Source organism: Eptatretus burgeri, chromosome 2, assembly GCF_056783735.1.
Source record: "Eptatretus burgeri isolate ZD-2024b chromosome 2, Ebu_testis_v1, whole genome shotgun sequence".
In the NCBI taxonomy this organism is placed as follows: Eukaryota; Metazoa; Chordata; class Myxini; order Myxiniformes; family Myxinidae; genus Eptatretus; species Eptatretus burgeri.
In genome coordinates this window covers 65,462,888-65,484,000 of record NC_140962.1, presented here as the reverse complement: position 1 = coordinate 65,484,000, position 21,113 = coordinate 65,462,888, and the positions used below count along the sequence as shown (strand labels likewise).

Below are 21,113 nucleotides of genomic sequence, written 5' to 3'. Positions count from 1 at the left end.
TTCCTTCTCGGTTACGCCGGATCCGAATCGGTAACAACTCGGTTCGGCCATAGTCGGCCGAGGGTGTGGCTTCCCCGGTAGTTAGACAGCGTGGGTACTTAGGTAAATTGGAATAAGACAATTAACCCTACCCCACGCCGTCAAAATATTGGCATCCATGGTCCACTAAGGGACCCGTGACTTTCGGAGTTATCCGAAGGTTACGACCTTCAATTCCGGTGTTCAGTGGGAGATGGCCCGATTGCTTCATCTAGCGGTCGTCCTCGCCACCGAACCCAGCACCATAACAAAATTGGTGTCAGGAGTGCGATTCGGACCCCTCTGCCTCCATAGAGAAATTCACGGGACACGGATCAGGGGTGTGCGGAGCAAACCTCCTCCCCCCCCCCCCCCCCCCGTTCCTTCCAAATTGAGAGCGCTTAAATTGTTCTCAGACGCACCATGGCGGGCCAAGACGAGCTGGCTCAGGTGGGTGTAGAAATAATGGTAAGGGAATCGATGGTCCAGGATGACACCTCCATGCAAGAAGACGCCCCACCCCCGCGATCGGACCCAGAGGTTGTAATGGGCATGGGTGGGGCGGCGTATGACCACCCCTGCCCCCTGTCAAATCCCCCCGCCCCCCCCCCCCCCGATCAATGCTGGATCGGCTCTGCCATTTGACATGAGCCAGGTGATGGAGATGTTGAATCAAATAATGGATGGGAATACAGCACAGAAGAGTGATATGCACAAAATGGATGTGAACCTGCAAGAAATGAAGAAGGTAATAAAAGAGATGGAGAGCATGAAAAACGAAATGAGGGGTGAAATGCAGAGCATGGGGTTGAACCTGCAGGCAGGTTTGGAGGAGGTGAAAGGCAAGATGGTGGATGAGATCGGCACTGTACGTGGGGAGATGACCGAGTTGAGGGGGAGTGTTGAAGGTGTTTGGTCCACGATGGAAGCGAGTAAGGAGGACGTGACGGAAAAAAAATAATGACGGTTGGACGGGATGTAGATAAACTTGGACAGGGGGTAAAGGAAATTAAAAAAGGGCAACGGCAATTAAAGAAAGAAATGTTAAAAGAGGGTCAGCAGGAAACAAGGGAGGAGTTGGAGGCCGTAAAAGGAGGGATGCAAATTGAGACATGAAGAAATGACGGGAATAGTTAGAGAGATGGGACGGAAGGTCGAGACGGAGACGCGGGAAATGGGAGAACGACTGGAGAAACACATAGACGAGATGAAGGAAGAATTGGCAGAGACGCAAGGGGAAATAGAGCAGGTGAGGGACGATGTGAATAAAATAAAAGACGAGCAGGCATGGATGGAGGGGACGGTAAAGGATATTAAAACGGAGCTGGTGGAATGTATCGAGACCCAATGCGAGGGTCGGATTAACCTCCTACAGGAACGAGGGGAGACGGTATGCTCTCTCAAGGCAGGCTGTGACGAGGTGAGTCCGGTAAGGCCGTGCGAGGTCGAGTGGAAATATGGTGCGAATGAGTGCACGCCGAGCTTGGGGGGTATAGAAACCACGGGATCTTTTGAACTAACACGAGCCCCTGATGTGATTGTCCCAGAGTGTGTGTTGGAGTGTGCGAGTGGTGTGAGTGTAATGGCATGCGCGAGTGCATGTGGGGAAATGGCACACTGACCGATCCAAACAGGAGACGGGAATGGCAAGCCTGGTAGGCCGCACAAAGTTATTTTGGAAACCGCGCTGGCTCCGCGGGACGTCGGGTGCGAGGCCCATCCCGTGTGTTGCGAGCGGCCTAAGCGCGCACGTCTGCGTGATCGTAACCCGGCACTGAAACTTCTTGTGCGTGGTACAAAACCGGCACGTGCTCGGTTAAAAGGAAGGTTGTGTGAATTTGGAAAGCACGGGACCCCATGCGAGCGCGTGTGCGGGACATCATGTGCTGCACACCGCGTGTTCTGTTCGCGGAACGCGCGGAGCGAGTCCTCGGGACGACCCGCTCGGGTGGGCCTGCACGGCAAGTTGTGCAGGTTCTGTGTGTGAGTGATGTCACCGGGGATGTCACAGCACGAAAGCCAGGTGAGTGGTGCACGGCTTGCTTGGCAGATGGCTCAAAGGCGAGCGCTTGGTGCGATTTATGGGGCGACGTTAAGGCCTCATTTATCGCCCGAAAGGACGGGACATGCGTTTTGCAGACCGCCGCCCTGGCGACACTAAGATGGCCGAGCTGTGCTACGAGCACACGATACCCCGGCCAGGATGTGGAAAGCATCCCAGCCCAGGCAAAGGAGCACTAGTTAGTGGGTAGGGTTTTGCGTAGATAGACCGGCCTCATGGGGCAGGAACAGTTCCTCATGGGGCCCGTGGAACGAGTTGGAGGGAATGTTAGATTCAAATTAGAAATGGATTTTGGGAGACATGGACAGACATGGAACGGTTGTGGGGATGTAGCTTAGCGATATAATTAAATGGAACGTGCATTAAATAAGGGATGACGGGGAGCACGAGCTTAGTTAGAGGGACGTAGTTGTTAGAGTGTGAATTGAAAAAAAAAAAAAGAGATGAAGAGAACGAAGTACAATGAATGAGTATGGGTCAGCGGGCCCGAGTGTGTGAGTGGAGTGAATGTGGAATGCATGGTGCGAATGAATGATTGGGGGGAGGATTGAATCCCACCCTGGGGAACCCAGGGTCAGTGTAATGTTCGTTGGTGGGTTAGTTAAATTTACCAAAACGAGGTCATTTTGTTGTTGAGTGAAGGCACGATACCTTTTGAAGGGTGCAGGAGTCCATTGACCGGCTGGGAGCATGGCTGTGGAAAGGTGAGTACTGAGGAGAGGGCCCCCCTGGCACCGGAGTAGTCGGCCAGAGTAGTCCATGGTCCCAAGGGACCGAATAGTGCAATGGGCACAGGCGACCCTCGGAACGGGACCCGGAGTGCCGGAATGCCACGTGGGCATCGACGGGGGCAATGTCAGGAAGGGCATCCCCACATTCATATGGAGTAGGTAGGCTCGGAAACAGCCTCAGCTGCCTGGGGGTGCCGTAGTCTGAGTTCAGCAGATGGGAATCCCTGCCAATCGAGCCACGCTGCCCAGCCACGAAATTGTGCAAGGGCACAAGAGAGCAAATTTGAGGGCCAGGCCCAAATTTATAACGAACACCAACACAGGCGACGGGAATCATGGCTTCTAGAACCAATAGTTTAAAGAGACAGGCATGTTGAAAAGCCCCGGGGATAGTTTAAGTGTAATGAAGGATAGAACTGATAGGAAATGTGAACCCCTTCGCACCATCCATTCCTTCGCTCTCCGTAGGCCGCTGGACCCACCCGGGAAAGATTGCTGAAGTCTGTGGAGGTTGTTCTGAGGCTCCATTGGGCCTCGAGACAGATGCACCTGTCTCTTCCTTACTCCCCTCAAGAAGTATCTTGGGGGTTGGGGAGTAGGCAGGTAGGATAGGTTAGCCAGACAAGGACAGTAGGAGGGTTAGGGACACTGAGAATTAATAATAATAATAATAATAATAATAATAATAACTAGAACTGCCACTTTATAACTGCTGGCAGTGATGACCGGGTACCCAGTCCGTCCGCCTTTGATACAACATGGGACTTTCTGCAGATGACAGTCGCAAAGTTTCGCATTGAAAGGATAAGCGGTGCCAGAGAAAACATTATTTAATCGTGATACAAACACAGGCCTGCTTCGAGAGGGTGCGGAACAGACGAGTTACGAACCGGGCAGCACAAAGCATTCAATTTCATTATTACTGGCTTCCAGATTCAAATAATTAAATAATTCTGGCTCCCAAACCGCGTGACCGATCAGGTTGAAATTTTAAACCTTTGTTTTGCATGTCACCTGAATTATAAATGTGAAGTTTCGCATATATAGAGGCAGCAGTTCCAGAGTAAACATTAATTAATATTTATCCTTCAATCCAAGATGGCGGCCAAACCATGTGACTTGTGATGTCATAATTTTCACCACATGTGCAAACACGATGGGAGACTATAAGTGCAAATTTTCGCTTCTCCAGGTTAAGCAGTTCCAGAGAAAACATTATTTAATATTTTTCTTAAAACCAACATGGCTGCCAAACCCTGGGCCCGATCCCGTTGATATTTCAAACCCTCATTTCGCATGAGCGTTCCACCATAAAGGTGATGTTTTACATTTATTGATGCAGTAGTTCCAGAGTAAACATTAATTAATATATTTCCTTCAATCCACTATGGCTGCCAAACGTTGCATCGTATCTCAAAAGGGGGTGAGAACTTTTTATTCGTCATGGAGAGGCGGTCATAGTGGTGGAGTTTCGCATGGATCTGTTCAGCCGTTTCAGAGAAAAAGACGTTTGAAGATATTGTTTTTCAATCCAAGATGGCTGACGAACCATGTGACCTATGACATCAGAAATTTATATTCTGCTTCCAACTCGTTATTGGAACACATACGTGAAGTTTCGTGTTAATCGGTAAAGGTGCGTTTTTCAATCCAAGATGGCCGCCAAACCATGTGACGTGTGACATCATAATTTTTACCAAGCGTGCATACTGCCTGCTAGATGATAATTACAAATTTTCGATTCGTTTGGTTAAGCGGTTACAGAGAAAACATTATTTAATATTTTTCTTAAATCCAAGATGGCGGCCAAACCATGTGACTTATCAATTCGAAATTAACAAACTTATATCGCCTTCCTCTCCCGAATACAGTTCTGAAATCTCCCCTTCATTGGGCCAACGCTTCTGGAGAAGAAGATGTTTGAAGGTTTTCGGGTTTTTTCAAGATGGCCGCCAAACCATGTGACCGATCAAGAACAAATTAACAAACTTGAGAAAGGACCTCATGGGGAATATATGTGTGAAGTTTCGTCTTAATCTATCTTGCCCTTCTGGAGAAGAAGATTTTTTAAAATTTATTCATTTTCAATCCAAGATGGCTGCCGAACCTTGTGACCTATGAAATCATAAATTTAAATTCTGCTTTCCATCGTCGACCCGAACAAGTGTGTGAAGTTTCGTGAAAATCGGATAAGGTCTATTTTTCTATCCAAGATGGCCGCCAAACCATGTGACTTCTGAGGTAAAAATTTTTTTTTACCATGTATGCAGACTTGATGGAGGAAGGCAATTGCAAATTTTCGCTTCGATGGCTTATGAAATACCAGAGAAAACATTATTTAATATTTTTCTTAAATCCAACATGGCGGCCAAACCATGTGACCTATCACTTTGAAATTAACAAACTTGCATCGCATACATGTCCCGAATATAGTTGTGAAATCTCGCCTTCATGGGACCAGCGCTTCTGGAGAAGAAGATGTTTGAAGGTTTTAGGGTTTTTTCAAGATGGCCACCAAACCATGTGACGTATCAACAACAAATTAACAAACTTGAAAGAGGACATCAGGTGGAATGTACTTGTAAAGTTTCGCCTTAATCTGTCCAGCCCTTCTGGAGAAGAAGATTTTTTTAAAAAAACACTAAAAAACAAGATGGCGGCCGAATTACGTCATCAATGACGTCAAGAAAAACATTTTCGTCAGTGATTTTAGGCGTAGATGATGCTCAGAATTTTTCAGATTTTTCCTATACGGCGTTCTACTTGACGAATTTTCACTGGTATATCGCTTCACCTATGACGTCACGAAAAATCACACGTGTTCCCCATAGGGAGCTTAGTAAAATGTATCAAGCGAAAAAATTTTCCATTGCACGGTTTCCGAGATACAGATGTCCAAAGTTTATCGCTTTTTTCAAGATGGCGACCGTACCACGTGACCAATGACGTCATAATTATAACGTGATTGTGCTATCAAAAAAGATACATACTATGGTGAAAATTTCGTGTCGATCGGACTTAGTGTTCCAGAGAAAATGATTTTTAAAGCGAAAAAGGGTGCAAAATGCCGGCGGAAAAATAATAATAATAATGCGTAACTAGAACTGCCACTTTATAACTGCTGGCAGTGATGACCGGGTACCCAGTCCGTCCGCCTTTGATACAACATGGGACTTTCTGCAGATGACAGTCGCAAAGTTTGGCATTGAAAGGATAAGCGGTGCCAGAGAAAACATTATTTAATAGTGATACAAACACAGGCCTGCTTCGAGACGGCACGGAACAGATGAGTTACGAACCGGGCAGCACAAAGCATTCAATTTCGTTATTACTGGCTTCCAGATTCAAATAATTAAATAATTCTGGCTCCCAAACCGCGTGACCGATCAGGTTGAAATTTTAAACTTTTATTTCGCATGTCACCTGAATTATAAATCTGAAGTTTCGCATATATAGAGGCAGCGGTTCCAGAGTAAACATTAATTAATATTTATCCTTCAATCCAAGATGGCGGCCAAACCATGTGACTTGTGATGTCATAATTTGCACCACGTGTGCAAACACGATGGTGGATGATAACTGCAAATTTTCGCTTCTCCAGGTTAAGCAGTTCCAGAGAAAACATTATTTAATATTTTTCTTAAAACCAACATGGCTGCCAAACCCTGGGCCCGATCGCGTTGAAATTTCAAACCCTCATTCCGCATGAGCGTTCCACCATAAACTTGATGTTTCACATTTATTGATGCAGTAGTTCCAGAGTAAACATTAATTAATATTTTTCCTTCAATCCAATATGGCTGCCAAACGTTGCATCGTACCTCAAAAGGGGGTGGGAACTTTTTATTCGTCATGGAGAGGCGGTCATAGTGGTGGAGTTTCGCCTGGATCTGTTCAGCCGTTTCAGAGAAAAAGACGTTTGAAGATATTGTTTTTCAATCCAAGATGGCTGACGAACCATGTGACCTATGACATCAGAAATGTATATTCTGCTTCCAACTGGGTATTGGAACACGTACGTGAAGTTTCGTGTTAATCGGTAAAGGTGCGTTTTTCAATCCAAGATGGCCGCCAAACCATGTGACGTGTGACATCATAATTTTTACCAAGCGTGCATACTGCCTGCTAGATGATAATTACAAATTTTCGATTCGTTTGGTTAAGCGGTTCCAGAGAAAACATTATTTAATATTTTTCTGAAATCCAAGATGGCGGCCAAACCATGTGACTTATCAATTCGAAATTAACAAACTTATATCGCCTTCCTGTCCCGAATATAGTTCTGAAATCTCCCCTTCATTGGGCCAACGCTTCTGGAGAAGAAGATGTTTGAAGGTTTTCGGGTTTTTTCAAGATGGCCGCCAAACCATGTGACCGATCAAAAACAAATTAACAAACTTGAGAAAGGACCTCATGGGGAATATATCTGTGAAGTTTCGTCTTCATCTGTCTTGCCCTTCTGGAGAAGAAGATTTTTAAAATTTATTCATTTTCAATCCAAGATGGCTGCCGAACCTTGTGACCGAGGATATCATGAATTTAAATTCTGCTTTCCATCGTCGACCCGAACAAGTGTGTGAAGTTTTGTGTAAATCGGATAAAGTCTATTTTTCTATCCAAGATGGCCGCCAAACCATGTGACTTCTGAGGTAAAAATTTTTACCATGTATGCAGACTTGAGCGAGGAAGGCACTTGCAAATTTTCGCTTCGATGGCTTATGAAATACCAGAGAAAACTTTATTTAATATTTTTCTTAAATCCAACATGGCGGCCAAACCATGTGACCTATCACTTTGAAATTAACAAACTTGCATCGCATACATGTCACGAATATAGTTCTGAAATCTCGCCTTCATTGGACAAGCGCTTCTGGAGAAGAAGATGTTTGAAGGTTTTAGGGTTTTTTCAAGATGGCCGCCAAACCATGTGACGTATCAACAACAAATTAACAAACTTGAAAGAGGACCTCAGGGGAATGTGCGTGTAAAGTTTCGCCTTAATCTGCATAGCCGTTCTGGAGAAGAAGATTTAAAAAAAAAAAACACTAAAAAACAAGATGGCGGCCGAATTACGTCATCGATGACGTCAAAAAAAACATTTTCGTCAGTGATTTTTGGCGTAGATGATGCTCAGAATTTTTCAGATTTTTCCCATATGGCGTTCTACTTGACGAATTTTCACCGGTATATCGCTTCACCTATGACGTCACGAAAAATCACACGTGTTCCCCATAGGGAGCTTAGTAAAATGTATCAAACGAAAATTTTTTCCATTGCACGGTTTCCGAGATACAGATGTCCAAAGTTTATCGCTTTTTTCAATATGGCGACCGTACCACGTGACCAATGACGTCATAATTATAACGTGATTGTGCTATCAAAAAAGATACATACTATGGTGAAAATTTCCTGTCGATCGGACTTAGTGTTCCAGAGAAAATGATTTTTAAAGCGAAAAAGGGTGCAAAATGCCGGCGGAAGAATAATAATAATAATGCGTAATAATAAACAGAAGAAAAACAATAGGGTACCCTGTACTCACAGGGTACCCTAATAATAAACAGAAGAAAAACAATAGGGTACCCTGTACTCACAGGGTACCCTAATAATAAAAAAGGGGGGGGAGTCTAAATTTTGTTGTTACAAACTAAGGGAGTGGGTATGGACAAAGACAGGCAAAGACGATAGGTTGGGGGGAGACAGAAGGGTAAGTCCGAGCCTGTTTTCGGAGCGGCCAGCAACACTGCACTCCCTCCACGACCTCACAGGCCAGACCAGAGGCCGGCCAGCTTCATATGCCGGCCTTTTGTGCTGTATCTTCTGGTCTGCATTAGCCATGCCTTCACTTGCCTGCCTTTGCCTTGACCCCATGCCTGCTCGCCCTTGTTGCATGACCTCCCCATGTCACCAACCATCTATGTGTGCCAGGACCATCCATCATCAGGTGTTTTGCAAGGACTGCCCTGCAGGCAGCCACACCACCCATTATTTGTGTTTTTGCATCCAGTCCATTCTCCATTCAAATGAGCCAGAGACTGCATTGAGCAGCCCGGCTACCTCTTCCTTGAATAAAGGCCACTTCACATGGCCTGTGGGACGGCGTATGGCCTGCCGTGTTAGGGTGAGTTTCCTCCAGCCGCTGAGGTATGAAAGAAAGAAAGAAAGAAAGAAAGAAAAAAGAAGGTTCAGTGAAACAAAAAGAGGGACCTTTTGAGCAGGCCCTGAAGACGTCTGACCTTCAAGCTGCTGTGCACTCACCCACACAAAACTGTTGACTTTGCTGTGCCTCTTTTCCCACAGATAACAGGTCCTGGGCCATGGTTAGTGTAAATAGTTAAAGATGTAAATAATTAAAAAAAACCCACCTGTGTGTCTGTCTAGCGCCGGCAATTCATTTAAGTTGTCGATGTGAGTCTGATAGTTTAGTTACGCAGCGCACTAGGTTATTTATTTTTGGGACATGTATACCAAGGTGCACTCAGGGATCTGTAGGTAAAACGTACTTGGGGGGAAAAACCTACACCTGTATGGCACCCAAAAATTTACGACTCGGGACGAGTCCAGAGAAAGGGATTGGGGGGGGGGGGTAGTGTTATGAATCTGGAAGCCATTTGCACACAAACAGAGAGCAGTCCCTAAGCTTATTTATTTCATTAAGTGTGTGTATAGTAGGATTCCTCCCTATGTATTAAGGGAATTACATGTGTGCACTGCGAAGTGTCTTTCTTGTTAGATTTTTGCAATACCCAACGCCAACAAATCAATCCTTCACTTCTTCGCACCATCGATGTCATTGCCCACGTGCATTAGAGCACAGACATGGGCGGAGGTTTCCTCACCTCAGAACACCGACTCTGCCCAGGAAAGGCAGGGTTTTCCCCCTGTCCAATCAGAGGGGGACAGATATCACCCCACGAAACCCTGTCCAATCACGGCAAAGATTACCTCAGAGGACCGATCACCTCCACCTCCCCACCTCCGCCCTGGGGAAGGATAAGAATCGCCGGGCTTCCCTTAGTGTTCGCTGGAGTTGGGTTGGAATTGTCGGAGAAGAAAGGGGTCGCCATTGCTCTTGGTGTGCGTCGTTGGTGTGCGTCGTTGCCGTGTCTCAAGCTGGTCCTCTGACTATTCCACAGCCGTCGACTTCCATCTCTCATTTTGTCGAGCAATAATCCGGAGTCCGTGCCGGGAATCTCCGCTGGCCCTCTGTGGGGAGCGACCCTGGCCCCCGCCTGGACCCCGCTATACTGTGTCTGGGCTCGCCCTCGACCCCGAGTTTCCCACCTGCAGTCACGGGCCAAACCGCACGAGGCGGCCAGGTACCGACCAAACTCTGACCTCCAGCCTGTCTATCCCCTTCGCTGCGAGGGTCGAAATAAAGATCATCCGGGTCCATTTTCTTTTGGTGTGTGTATGTGTCTGTAATGGCGCCATCCTATAAGTATAAATTGTATGTGTTGATTGCTCATTGTACATTTTCCTGCATATTCGTGATTAAGTCTGCTCTGTGTCTCCATTCCCGATTATTGTAAATAAACCCGTTAAATGTTCCAGTTCCTTGCCTGTCGTTTCTATCATCAACCCAGCACGGTGTGGGCTTGAGAAATAGTAAGGCTGCTTGTGGTGTAAATTGTTATTTGGACCGGTGCGGCTTTGGTAATTCCCAATTGGTTACGCCGGATCCGAGTCGGTAACAACGACTCGGTTCTGACAAAGTCGGCCGAGGATGTAGCTTCCCCAGTAGTTAGACAGCGTGGGTACTTAGGTAAATTGGAATTAGACTATTGACCCTACCCCACGCCATCAAAATATTGTCGTCCACGGTCCACTAAGGGACCCGTGACTTTCGGAGTTATCCGAAGGTTACGACCTTCAATTCCGGTGTTCGATGGGAGACGGCCCGATTGCTCCATCTAGCGGTCGTCCTCACCACCGAACCCGGCACCACAACAATACCTGACTGAAAGTTTCACCGTTAATCCCAGGATATTTAGCAAATCCAAGGTTTGTTATTACTACTCATCCTGCTTTCACCACAATCTTCAACTCTTTAGGAGCAAACAGCAGAGTGTGTTGGCTTATCCTCAATGGAAGATGCGTGCCGAGTACCAGCCAATATTCACGCTCCAGCAAAATATATGTTTTAAGAAGTTGACATGCAATGGAGTTTTCATAGTTCCAAGACCAAGCAAATGTGTAAAACAGCAAGATGCAAGTCGACTTCATTATATTTCCTGACGGATGTAACGCACCCGCGATTTTCTCTTTCGTAGGCGATGGATACGTGCGGCAAGTTGCACCGTCGCCATTGTCTCAGTGTAGCGGCTTGCCGTGGCTGATACATGTGCAACCATTGTTGTACGGCAATTGATGTTCCCAAGTGACTCTCTCAGGAGCATACTCAGTTTGCTCTCCCTGATTGGGTAGTGGAACACCACAAGGGGGAAATATGCAATTTAGTGACATAGGGCTTCAGTAATGACATTATTTAAAGTTAAAAATCATATTAAGGTGACACAACGACACACACACCTCAAGGTTATTCAGATATTTCAATAATTTATCAGCAATCAATCAAGTGGGAACAACCCTGACTATGCAAAACTTTAACAAAATACAGTCTACTAATGTCATTCTTCACTGTTTTCTCATACCTGTAAGGAACATGCTTTGAACCATTGGCTAGTGCAAGCAGGACATTTCCAAGTGCTGTCAATGAGAGACACAGTCCTGCTCCTGCTTCCTGACTCCTGCAGAGAACTTTTTCACAGCTGCCTAAGTCAAGTAGATGCAAACGACTACGTCCCCCTGTCACTGCAACAAGAAAAAACAGCTGAGTCAGGTTGGATTTCTTGCACATTTCCTTTCTGATATTATTCAAGATTTAATTTTTCATCTGACAATCAGATCGTTTTCATTGATGTTCCTATTTAAACTTTACGTGTATCATATATTCTCGGCACATTATTCTGTAACCCCAAGTTCATACAATATACTGTGTTAATTTGTAAATAATTCTCATAACACCCTTTTAACGTACAGGGTGTTCCAAAAAGATCTGGCCAACTTTGGTCTTTAATATATTCAGAACCACAAATGATACGACGATACCCTTTTGATTTATATGATACAGACACTCATAAAGTTTTGTGCACACCATCAACACACTTCAATGGGAGCTCCGTTCGTCGCGCGCGGGACATCAAGGTGGTACACGAGTTTGTGCCATGTTCGGCTCAGCATGTTCGCGTCCACCAGTGCGCACGCAGCTGTGATCCGAGGACAAAGACGTTGATGACATCTGATGTCATTCAGCTTGTAATACATGTAGAAGCTACTTTGTAAGACATAAGCAAGAAAGAAAAAAATGTTTCTGATAGATAGTTTATAAATATGAGGAATGTTCAGAGAAAGTTTTTGGAATATAGTATTCAATGGTACCATAGCTGGAGCTGTGATTTTTTTTTGCTCATTACAAAAATTAGAGATAGGTATATGCCATTAGTTTCATTAACCTAATGTAGTCACTTATTTCAGAGTATTATCCAGATGATTGCCATGCCATAAAATGATGGATATATAAAAATTGAGCATTGAGGTGCCATCAAATATTTATTAAAAGAAGATACCATCTCCAAAAATATTTGCAAATACATGGCAGTGCATGGTGAAGGTGCACCCTCATTTTCTAAATTAGCAAACTGGGTGGCTAATTTCACAAGCATGGACACAAATCCCTCGAAGATGACCCAAGGGTGAGGGATGCCAGCAGATTCGACTAAACCACAAATTGTTACCCACGCTGAGGCATTGATCATGGGGGTTTACTGCAAAAAGGTCAATGAAATATCTGCAGAAGTGAAAATTTCTCAAGGCAGTGTCTTTTTTGCCATCATGTACAAGGTCTTGCCAATATCGAGCTCCCAAAACCTCAGCCCCGATCAACAGCAAGCAGCTGGCTCTATGCCACAAGATTTTTGAACGGTTGAACACAGATCCAGCAGACTATCACTCGTCTGTTAACCGGTGATGAAATGTAGCTTTGCCCCTGGGATTTCTAACACCAAATTGGAATCCATGCATTGGAAGCACAAGTTATCACCGCCGGCAGGCCACCATGGTCAAATGGTGGGTGATAATGACCAAAGATGTGCTCCTCATTCATGACAACCTGCCTGTGCCCAAGGCCCATGTTGTGCAGACTGTCATCCGTGACAGTGGCTCCGAGCAGCTGGATCACCATAAACCCCCAAACATGACCCCCCCACACACCCCAGACAAGGCCACAGTGACAACAATATACTTCAACATTTGTCCCTGTTTGTGCATCATGGATTCGCCAACAACAAGAATACTGGGTTTGCAGGCCAAATCAGGCAAGTTCATTTATTTTTCTTTGCAGAAGCAAGGATAATGGCAGAGCAGAGGTGTCATGAAATTTTTATGCAAAGAAGATAACATCTCCAAACCGATTTGCAAATGCATGGTGGTAGTCGATGGTGAAGACGCACAATGATATTTTAAATTAGCAAACTCGGCGGATAATTCCATAAGGAAGGTTATAAGCTAACTATGTACCACTCTACAGACAGTGGGACAAGCAAAGATGATGAAAACAGGAAAAGAGGAGGGGGAGAAAAGTGAAACTATCAACTAAAATGGTGATTAAGAAAGATTAATGGGGTAGTGAAGATCATGGGACAGAATAATTGGAGATGACAAGAGATGGTGATACGCTGCTTGCATGAAGTCCTGGAGGAAAGAATGACACAGAACAGGTGGTTCCAAAAGATGGGAGAAGTGAAGAATAGAAGGGTTGAGGTGCTTCATCAGGCTGCATTTTGGAGGTTTAACCAGGAGAGGGTTAATGGAAGAATGCATGTATCCTGAAATAGATAGGAGGTGTCAGAGGACTGAGAGAGCAGAGGGAGCAACGTTGAAGAATAGATTGTGAAAAACAGACACACCGACCTGCCTTAGATGTGAGAGCAGGAGACCTTGCGCATCGGCCTCATCATGGGGGATGCCAATAAAATTAAGTTCAAGCATTGAAGTTAGCGTAACCAATACAGGGTGTCCCAGGATAATGTGGGCACACTTCGTCAAGTAATATTTTGTATTTCAATAAATAATACACCTATGTAATTAAGAAAAAAAAGAAGGCTTACTTACCCATTTTATTATGGCAAATGTTCAAAGTCACCAGCATTTACTTCATCAGAAGTATGGCAATGAAGAAGTTGACTTCTAGCAAGACAAAGCATCCCCGCATCATTGTGAAGTCAGCGCCGATCTTGATGCTCGATTTACGAACCATTGGATAGGGTGAAGAGGATGTGTTGCACATCCACCAAGTTCACCTGATTTAACTCCACTCGACTTTTACCTGTGCGGTAACCTGAAGGATGTGGTGTACTGCAGGAAACCAGCGACACTCGGAGAACTTCGGCATGGAATTGAGCAATCTTGTGCATCGATCTCGGAAAAATGTTTGCTGAAGTTTGTCGCTCAGTTGTTCACCGCTGTCATCAGTGCCTAGATAGATGTCAATGGTGGTCATTTTGAACATTTGCAAGAATAAATCAGGTATGCAAGCCTTCTTCTTGCTAAATGTGAAAGAATACATCTATGTGTAAGACCCCTGAGACAGCTTGTCAAGTCACAAACAAACTTTGACACATGTCCGATCGCATTAATAGAGAAATAACACATTCATGCTAAACGTTGGGTCTTTGGGGTCTTCGGAGCCTTTGGGTCTTCAGGGTCTTTTGGGTCCCCGGGGACTTTGAGGTCTTCTGGGTCTTTGCGGTCTTTTGGGTCCTCTGTGACTTTTGGTTAATTTGAGGTCTTTTGGGTCATTTAAGAAAAAAATTATTTGTATTTTCATTTATAGATGCTTTCCAGTGGTTCTGTGATTTTTTTTCCCGGCGTATCAGCTTTGATGGCCGTCTGCACGCGGAATTTCAGCCTTCAATGTCACCTGGAAGGTACCGAACATGAATATTAGTTAGTCAGTGAGTCAGTGAGTCAGTGAATGGTTAGAAATAGCTTTTTTATATTCTGTATCCTCGCGTGGTGTGTTTACACATTGTGTAAACATACGAACCGTGTTTACCCATTGTCTTGGGTCGCTCAGCTGCATTTGATGTTTCATTGTTTTTTTCTTCATTTACTTAAATTTTCATTTACAGATGTTTTCCGACAGTTTTGTGATTTTTTTCTGGTGTATCGGCTTCAACGTCCGTCGGCAAACAAAACTACCGTGCTTCCCCCATTGTCTTGGGTAACTCACCTACATTTTTGATTCATTTATTTCTGTTTGTAGTCCTATGATTCTGTGTTTTTTTTCTTCTGGAGTACTGGCTTCAATATCCATCGACACTCAAAATTTCAGCTTTCTACGTCACCCGGAAGGCACCGATCTTTAATATTAGTCAGTCAGTCAGTGGTACTGAAGACCTTTACATGTACAGGTATACTAGCAAATATCACCTGTCATTTTGCTGATGGTGATACTAAAAGGGGGAGGGAGAAAAAGAGGGAGGAAGAGGGAGAGAGGGGTGGGGAGGAGGGAGGGAGGGGTTGGGGAGAGGGAGAGAGGGGTGGGGGAGAGGGAGAGTGGGGTGGGGGAGAGGGAGAGTGGGGTGGGGGAGAGGGAGAGTGGAGTAGGGGAGAGTGAAGAGGTGGAGGGGAAAGGAGAGTGGAGGAAGGGGAAGCTCAGAGGGGTGGGGGAAGGGAAGACAGTGTGAGGTGAGAGGAAGGGAAGACACATGTGAGGTAAAGTGTTAATTAAGATTCATACGTCTCATCAAAATGATTCTGCATAGAATAACAGGGAAGATGGAAACAAAATAATGTCTGAAATTCATTTTCTACTGGTCATATTATAGAAACGGCCCGGAGACAAACTCCCGTCCAGACATAAATACCGCCTGTATGCATCCAGAGACGAACACTGCCCGGACGTGTCTGGAGATAGACACAGAGACAGACAAGAGAGAGAGAGAGACAGACAAGAGAGAGAGAGACAGACAGAGACAGAGACAGAGACAGAGACAGAGACAGAGACAGAGACAGAGACAGAGACAGAGACAGAGACAGAGACAGAGACAGAGAGAGAGAGAGAGAGAGAGAGAGAGAGAGAGAGAGAGAGAGAGAGAGAGAGAGAGAGAGAGAGAGAGAGAGAGAGAGAGAGAGAGAGAGAGAGAGAGAGAGAGAGAGAGAGAGAGAGAGAGAGAGAGAGAGAGAGAGAGAGAGAGAGAGAGAGAGAGAGAGAGAGAGAGAGAGAGAGAGAGAGAGAGAGAGAGAGAGAGAGAGAGAGAGAGAGAGAGAGAGAGAGAGAGAGAGAGAGAGAGAGAGAGAGAGAGAGAGAGAGAGAGAGAGAGAGAGAGAGAGTACACTGTATTGGGAGGGGGTAGAGCAAGGATGGGAGAGAGAGATGGGGGTAGTGGAGTTAGCAGAAAGAGTATGTAATGGTTAATGAACAACACACACACACACACACACACACACACACACACACACACACACACACACACACACACACACACACACACACACACACACACACACACACGTGCTTGGCCAATATTGGCAATTTTTCGGGAATCGGCAGGTTGGAGTCAGTGGGATTATCAACTACAGTACTTACTCTACACCTTGAGTGATTATCAACAACAGATGATCAACTACAGGAGTCAGTGTGATTATCAACTACAGCACTTATGTATACCTTATAACCCAGAAACCTTGAGTAGCTTTGACTGAAAAATAACGGTGCATTTATATAGATGTTTCAGGGATATGTTCCAAACTTTATTCTTTATAAACAGCTGCATGTGGATGGGTGGAAAAAAAAAATTGGCTGGGTAATTTAGAAAAAAACGTTAATGCAGCAAACAGCTTGGAAATTGGGTGTTATTTCAGAGAACCACTCGCTCAGGGTGACGGTGCACGAACAACTCGCTCAGGATGACGGAGCACGAACTACTCACTCAGGGCAACAGAGCACGAATCACTCGCTCAGGGTGACGGAGCACGAATCACTTGCTCAGGGCGACAGAGCATGAATCACTTGCTCTGAATCATGTGGCGCAGCAAAAGCGTCTGCATGGAGTGAACGATTCACAAAGAATGATGTAGCGCTATTGAGAATGGGTGCTCGGCAAGTGGCTTAAGCACTCCTGCAAGCACTCCAATGAGATGGTTGATAAGGAACAGTTGGCCAAGCTGTCACTGCATTCCATAAAGGAACCCTTTAACTTTAAAGCCTGTCTTCACTGCACACACAGCAGTTAACGATATAAAATGAATTAATGAAATAAAATAACTTTATCCACAAAAGAGTTGCAGCTTAATGCAGAGCAAACCTGGAGACATTGAAAAGTTCAATCGCCCATGAAATTAACCTTGCAGAAAATCCACCATTTTGCCTGCTCGTCTGTGTACATGTCATGTGGTACATGGTTTGCGTTCCGCACAAACGTGATAACTTTTTTTTAATACGTCCGTTTTTTTTTTAAACCAGATTTGCTTTGATTCGCTGGAAAGCACCTCGTGAAACATCTGAATATATACACAGATCTGGCAGATGCTATGGATCGGCAGTTCCTCTGGGGGACAGGACGTGAGGTTTTGTAGTGAATGCATTACATAATATAGCTCGATCAAGCTGGTTAATTTGTTCACTCAATATAATTCTCCAAAAGGTTGAAATAGATAAGTTTAATGCTTTGAAAATTTAACATTTTCTTGTGTATGTATGGAGGAGAGAACATAGCCTTACTTGCTTCAAGTAAATAGATCTATCGGCTAAGTTTAAAGACTCGTTATTTCTCTAAATTATCAGATTTCACAACAGATTTCGACACTTATTTAGCCCGGAAGATAACCGATCCTAAAAAGCGAAATAATATTTCGAGGATATACTTTAATGAGTCCGTGAGAGTATATCGTGGAAAATTGTCTCATATAATGCATGAAATCACTCCATGCTCCTAATTTGAAAACTTATAGTACTTACAAAAGTGATGTTTACAACGATTCATAGCTGTGATGAACAGACATTCGATAAACAAGGAAATACAAGGAAATCGAACACAGGTGGAGGCCATTCAGCCCATCATGCCTGCGTGAACACCATACTAATTTATCTACACAAGATCCAAGGAAGAAAATGCAAAATCAATGTTTTTAATTAATGAAAGTTTTTTTTTTTTTTTGTACTTTAAAAAAAAAGTTTTTGTAGTTTTTGTGTTTTTTTTTTTATTTCTTCCCCCCAGGTGAGGGGGGCATGGGCTTGCTTTAAAACACACAACATCAACCAGACAACCCCCCTTGACAAGACCCCCACCAACAGCACTCCGTACACACGCACACAATCACCCATCAATGCTCAAACTACCGATAAGTCCTGTCAACAACCCTATACCCCTCTATCTCCATAACTTCCAGGTACCTATCTAATTATAATTTAAATTTATCTACTGTTTCTGCTGCCACTACCTTTCCAGGGAGACCATTCTATGCATTCACTACTCTCTGAGTCAAAGTCACCTGTCTTGCTACCGTCTTAACTCTCCTCTTCTTTACTCTCAGGCTATGGCCCCTGGTCCTATCACTGGCTACTCTGTTGAATAATTCATCTGCACTTATTTTATCGATACCTTTCATTATCTTAAACATCTTTATCATATCTCCTCGTAACTGCCTCCTTTCTAGTGAATAAAGCCCTGTCTCCTTCAGCCGCTCCTCATAGCTGAGTCTAGCTTGGCCTGGAATCAATCGAGTAGCCCTGCGCTGAACCTTCTCTATGGCATCTATGTCCTTCCAGAATATATGAGTGAGGAAAGTGAAAAATAAATTTTATCGAAACACACTGCAGTAATGCGGAAGAAAAAAGAAGAAAGGAACTTTTTCTACGAAAGTTGTTCCGTTCAAATGGTTACCCCAACAGTTTTGTGAACAAGTGTATGCGGAGGAGGGTAATCGGCGAGTCTATACAACCCAAACCAAAGTTCTGGTGTGCCCTTCCATACATGACCAACGTCTCAGAAGCTACCGCTCGCCTGTTCATCCCGTTTGAAGTTGGCATCGCACATAGACCCGAGGCTACCGTTAAACACAGGATCATGCAACCAAAAGACCCATTGAATCGGGAGAACAAATCATCTGTCATTTATAAAATAAATTGCAGCAAATGCACAACCCACTACATTGGAGAGAATAAAAACAAGGCTACACGAACACCAGTTATCCCTACGTAGAAAGGATCCGCTCTCCCAGGTCGCAATGCACAGCATCAGACATGATCATCAATTCATGTTCACTGAGGCCGAGGTGATCGGACAAGCGAACAACCAAACGTCCAGACAGCTGCAAGAGGTGTGGTATTCAAATGACAATTCAATTAATAGTCATATTGATTTACACCGGCATATCAAGCATTATGTCACCAGCTCAAACATCCGTAAACACATTACACGTGCTAATCACGCCAAGCACATTTACAGAACATATCAAGGAAGCAATTCGGAGTAACTAGTTCATTGATAAAGTGATGTCAATCCAGGTTTTATCAATCAGGATGATTAATCTCTCAGCGTTATGTATAAATGGCACCGTATGTGTTTTTAGATCCTCATGGAGGATCTCGAAGTCTCAGTCACGTTGTTGATCTTGTGGACTTTTTTGTTTCACTGCCTACAGTTTTCATCGAAACTTCCTGAAACTTGGCATATATATGTAAAAATTCCCTGCGCAGACAGTAACCATCTCCGATTTTGAAAATTCCTCCTAGAAAAAAAGTTATGACGTCAAAATATCTCCGCTAATGGAAATCGCCGAAAAAATTATCTCCGAAACTAGGCAAGCTTTTTAATTCTGTTTGCTGGAATCGAACAGGGCATTAGCAGAGAAGAATTACCGCACATATGATACATCACTATGACGTCATATCAATGTTTATGACGTCATTCCTATTTTTTGACATTTTTTGCTTCACAACCCAGAGTTTTCATCTGATCTTCGTGAAACTTGCCATGTATATTCAGAAAGCCCACGCACAGGCAGTAACCATCTCCGATTTTGGAAATTCTTCCGAGAAAAAAAGTTGACATCATAATATGGCCGCTAATGGTAATCGCCTATATCATTATCTCCGAAACTAAGCAAGCTGTTTGAATTTTGTTTGCGGGAATCACGCCGGGCATTAGCACAGATAAATTATCGCAAACCTGATACATCACAATGACATCATATTTGTTTTTATGACGTCATCATGAAGAGGATGAGGATCTTAGCTCATTCGAGCTTGTTTAATCCTGCCTCCAACGATGGGCTCGAGTGAAAAAAAATGCAGGTGAGTGACCCGAGACAATGGCGAAGCGTAGTAATTTTGTGTGCCGATGGACATCGAATTTGATACACCAGGAAGAATCACAGAACCATTGGAAAGCATCAGCAAATGAAAATATAAATAAGTGAAAATAAATAAATGAATAATCAAATGCAGCTGAGCTACCCGAGACAATGGGGAAGCACAGTTCATATGCTTACACAATGTGTAAACACACCCTGCTCGTATATATATATATATATATATATATATATATATATATATATATATATATATATATATATATATATATATATATATATATATATATATATATATATATATATATACATCCCTCTCAGCCACACTCAACCACATACACTCTGGCTCTGTGTACAATACTTGTTTCACACACACACACACACACACACACACACACACACACACACACACACACACACACACACACACACACACACACACACACACACACTGATGAGAATGACATGACGGACCAAACGACCTCTGACTGCGTGTTCATTCAAAAACATCAGATCGATCATCACCATCATCGTGTGTGGCAATTATAAGGCTCATCATTGTCGGTTGATTAGATTGTGAATGTGTTGTCTGATCGATTCACAGCTTTAGCAAAATCAATCGATAATAATCTGATAAATATCATTGTTGAGCTCATGAAAATTGGCCCTCAATAAACCTTCAGAGGAGATGGTGTCAAATTTTTTATGCTTTTGGCTATTTCCCTATCACACACATGAAGCATGACAGTGGCAAATTATACTCATCAACATTCCCATTTAATTGCTGTCACAATGTTTAATTGCAACTGTTCATATAAACAAATAGTCAATGGGGAAAAAAAAAATACTCAAACTCTACAGAATGTCTTGTTTTGTTTTTTTTCTACAAAAAGTCCATTTTTGGACGTAATCAAACTTTGTTTTGG

At 43.9% G+C, this 21,113-nt stretch overlaps 1 protein-coding gene across 1 annotated transcript in view; it reads right to left on the bottom strand.

Moving 5' to 3' along the window:
- Positions 1-21,113, bottom strand: part of LOC147032202 (kinesin-like protein KIF26B) — a 244,239-nt gene that overhangs the window by 48,416 nt on the left and 174,710 nt on the right. The window contains exons 8-9 of the mRNA XM_085850516.1: positions 11,466-11,625; positions 11,064-11,226 (exon numbers count right to left, since the gene is read on the bottom strand). Coding sequence (XP_085706642.1) covers positions 11,064-11,226; positions 11,466-11,625 — 323 coding nt within the window. The remainder of the gene's footprint in view (positions 1-11,063; positions 11,227-11,465; positions 11,626-21,113) is intronic.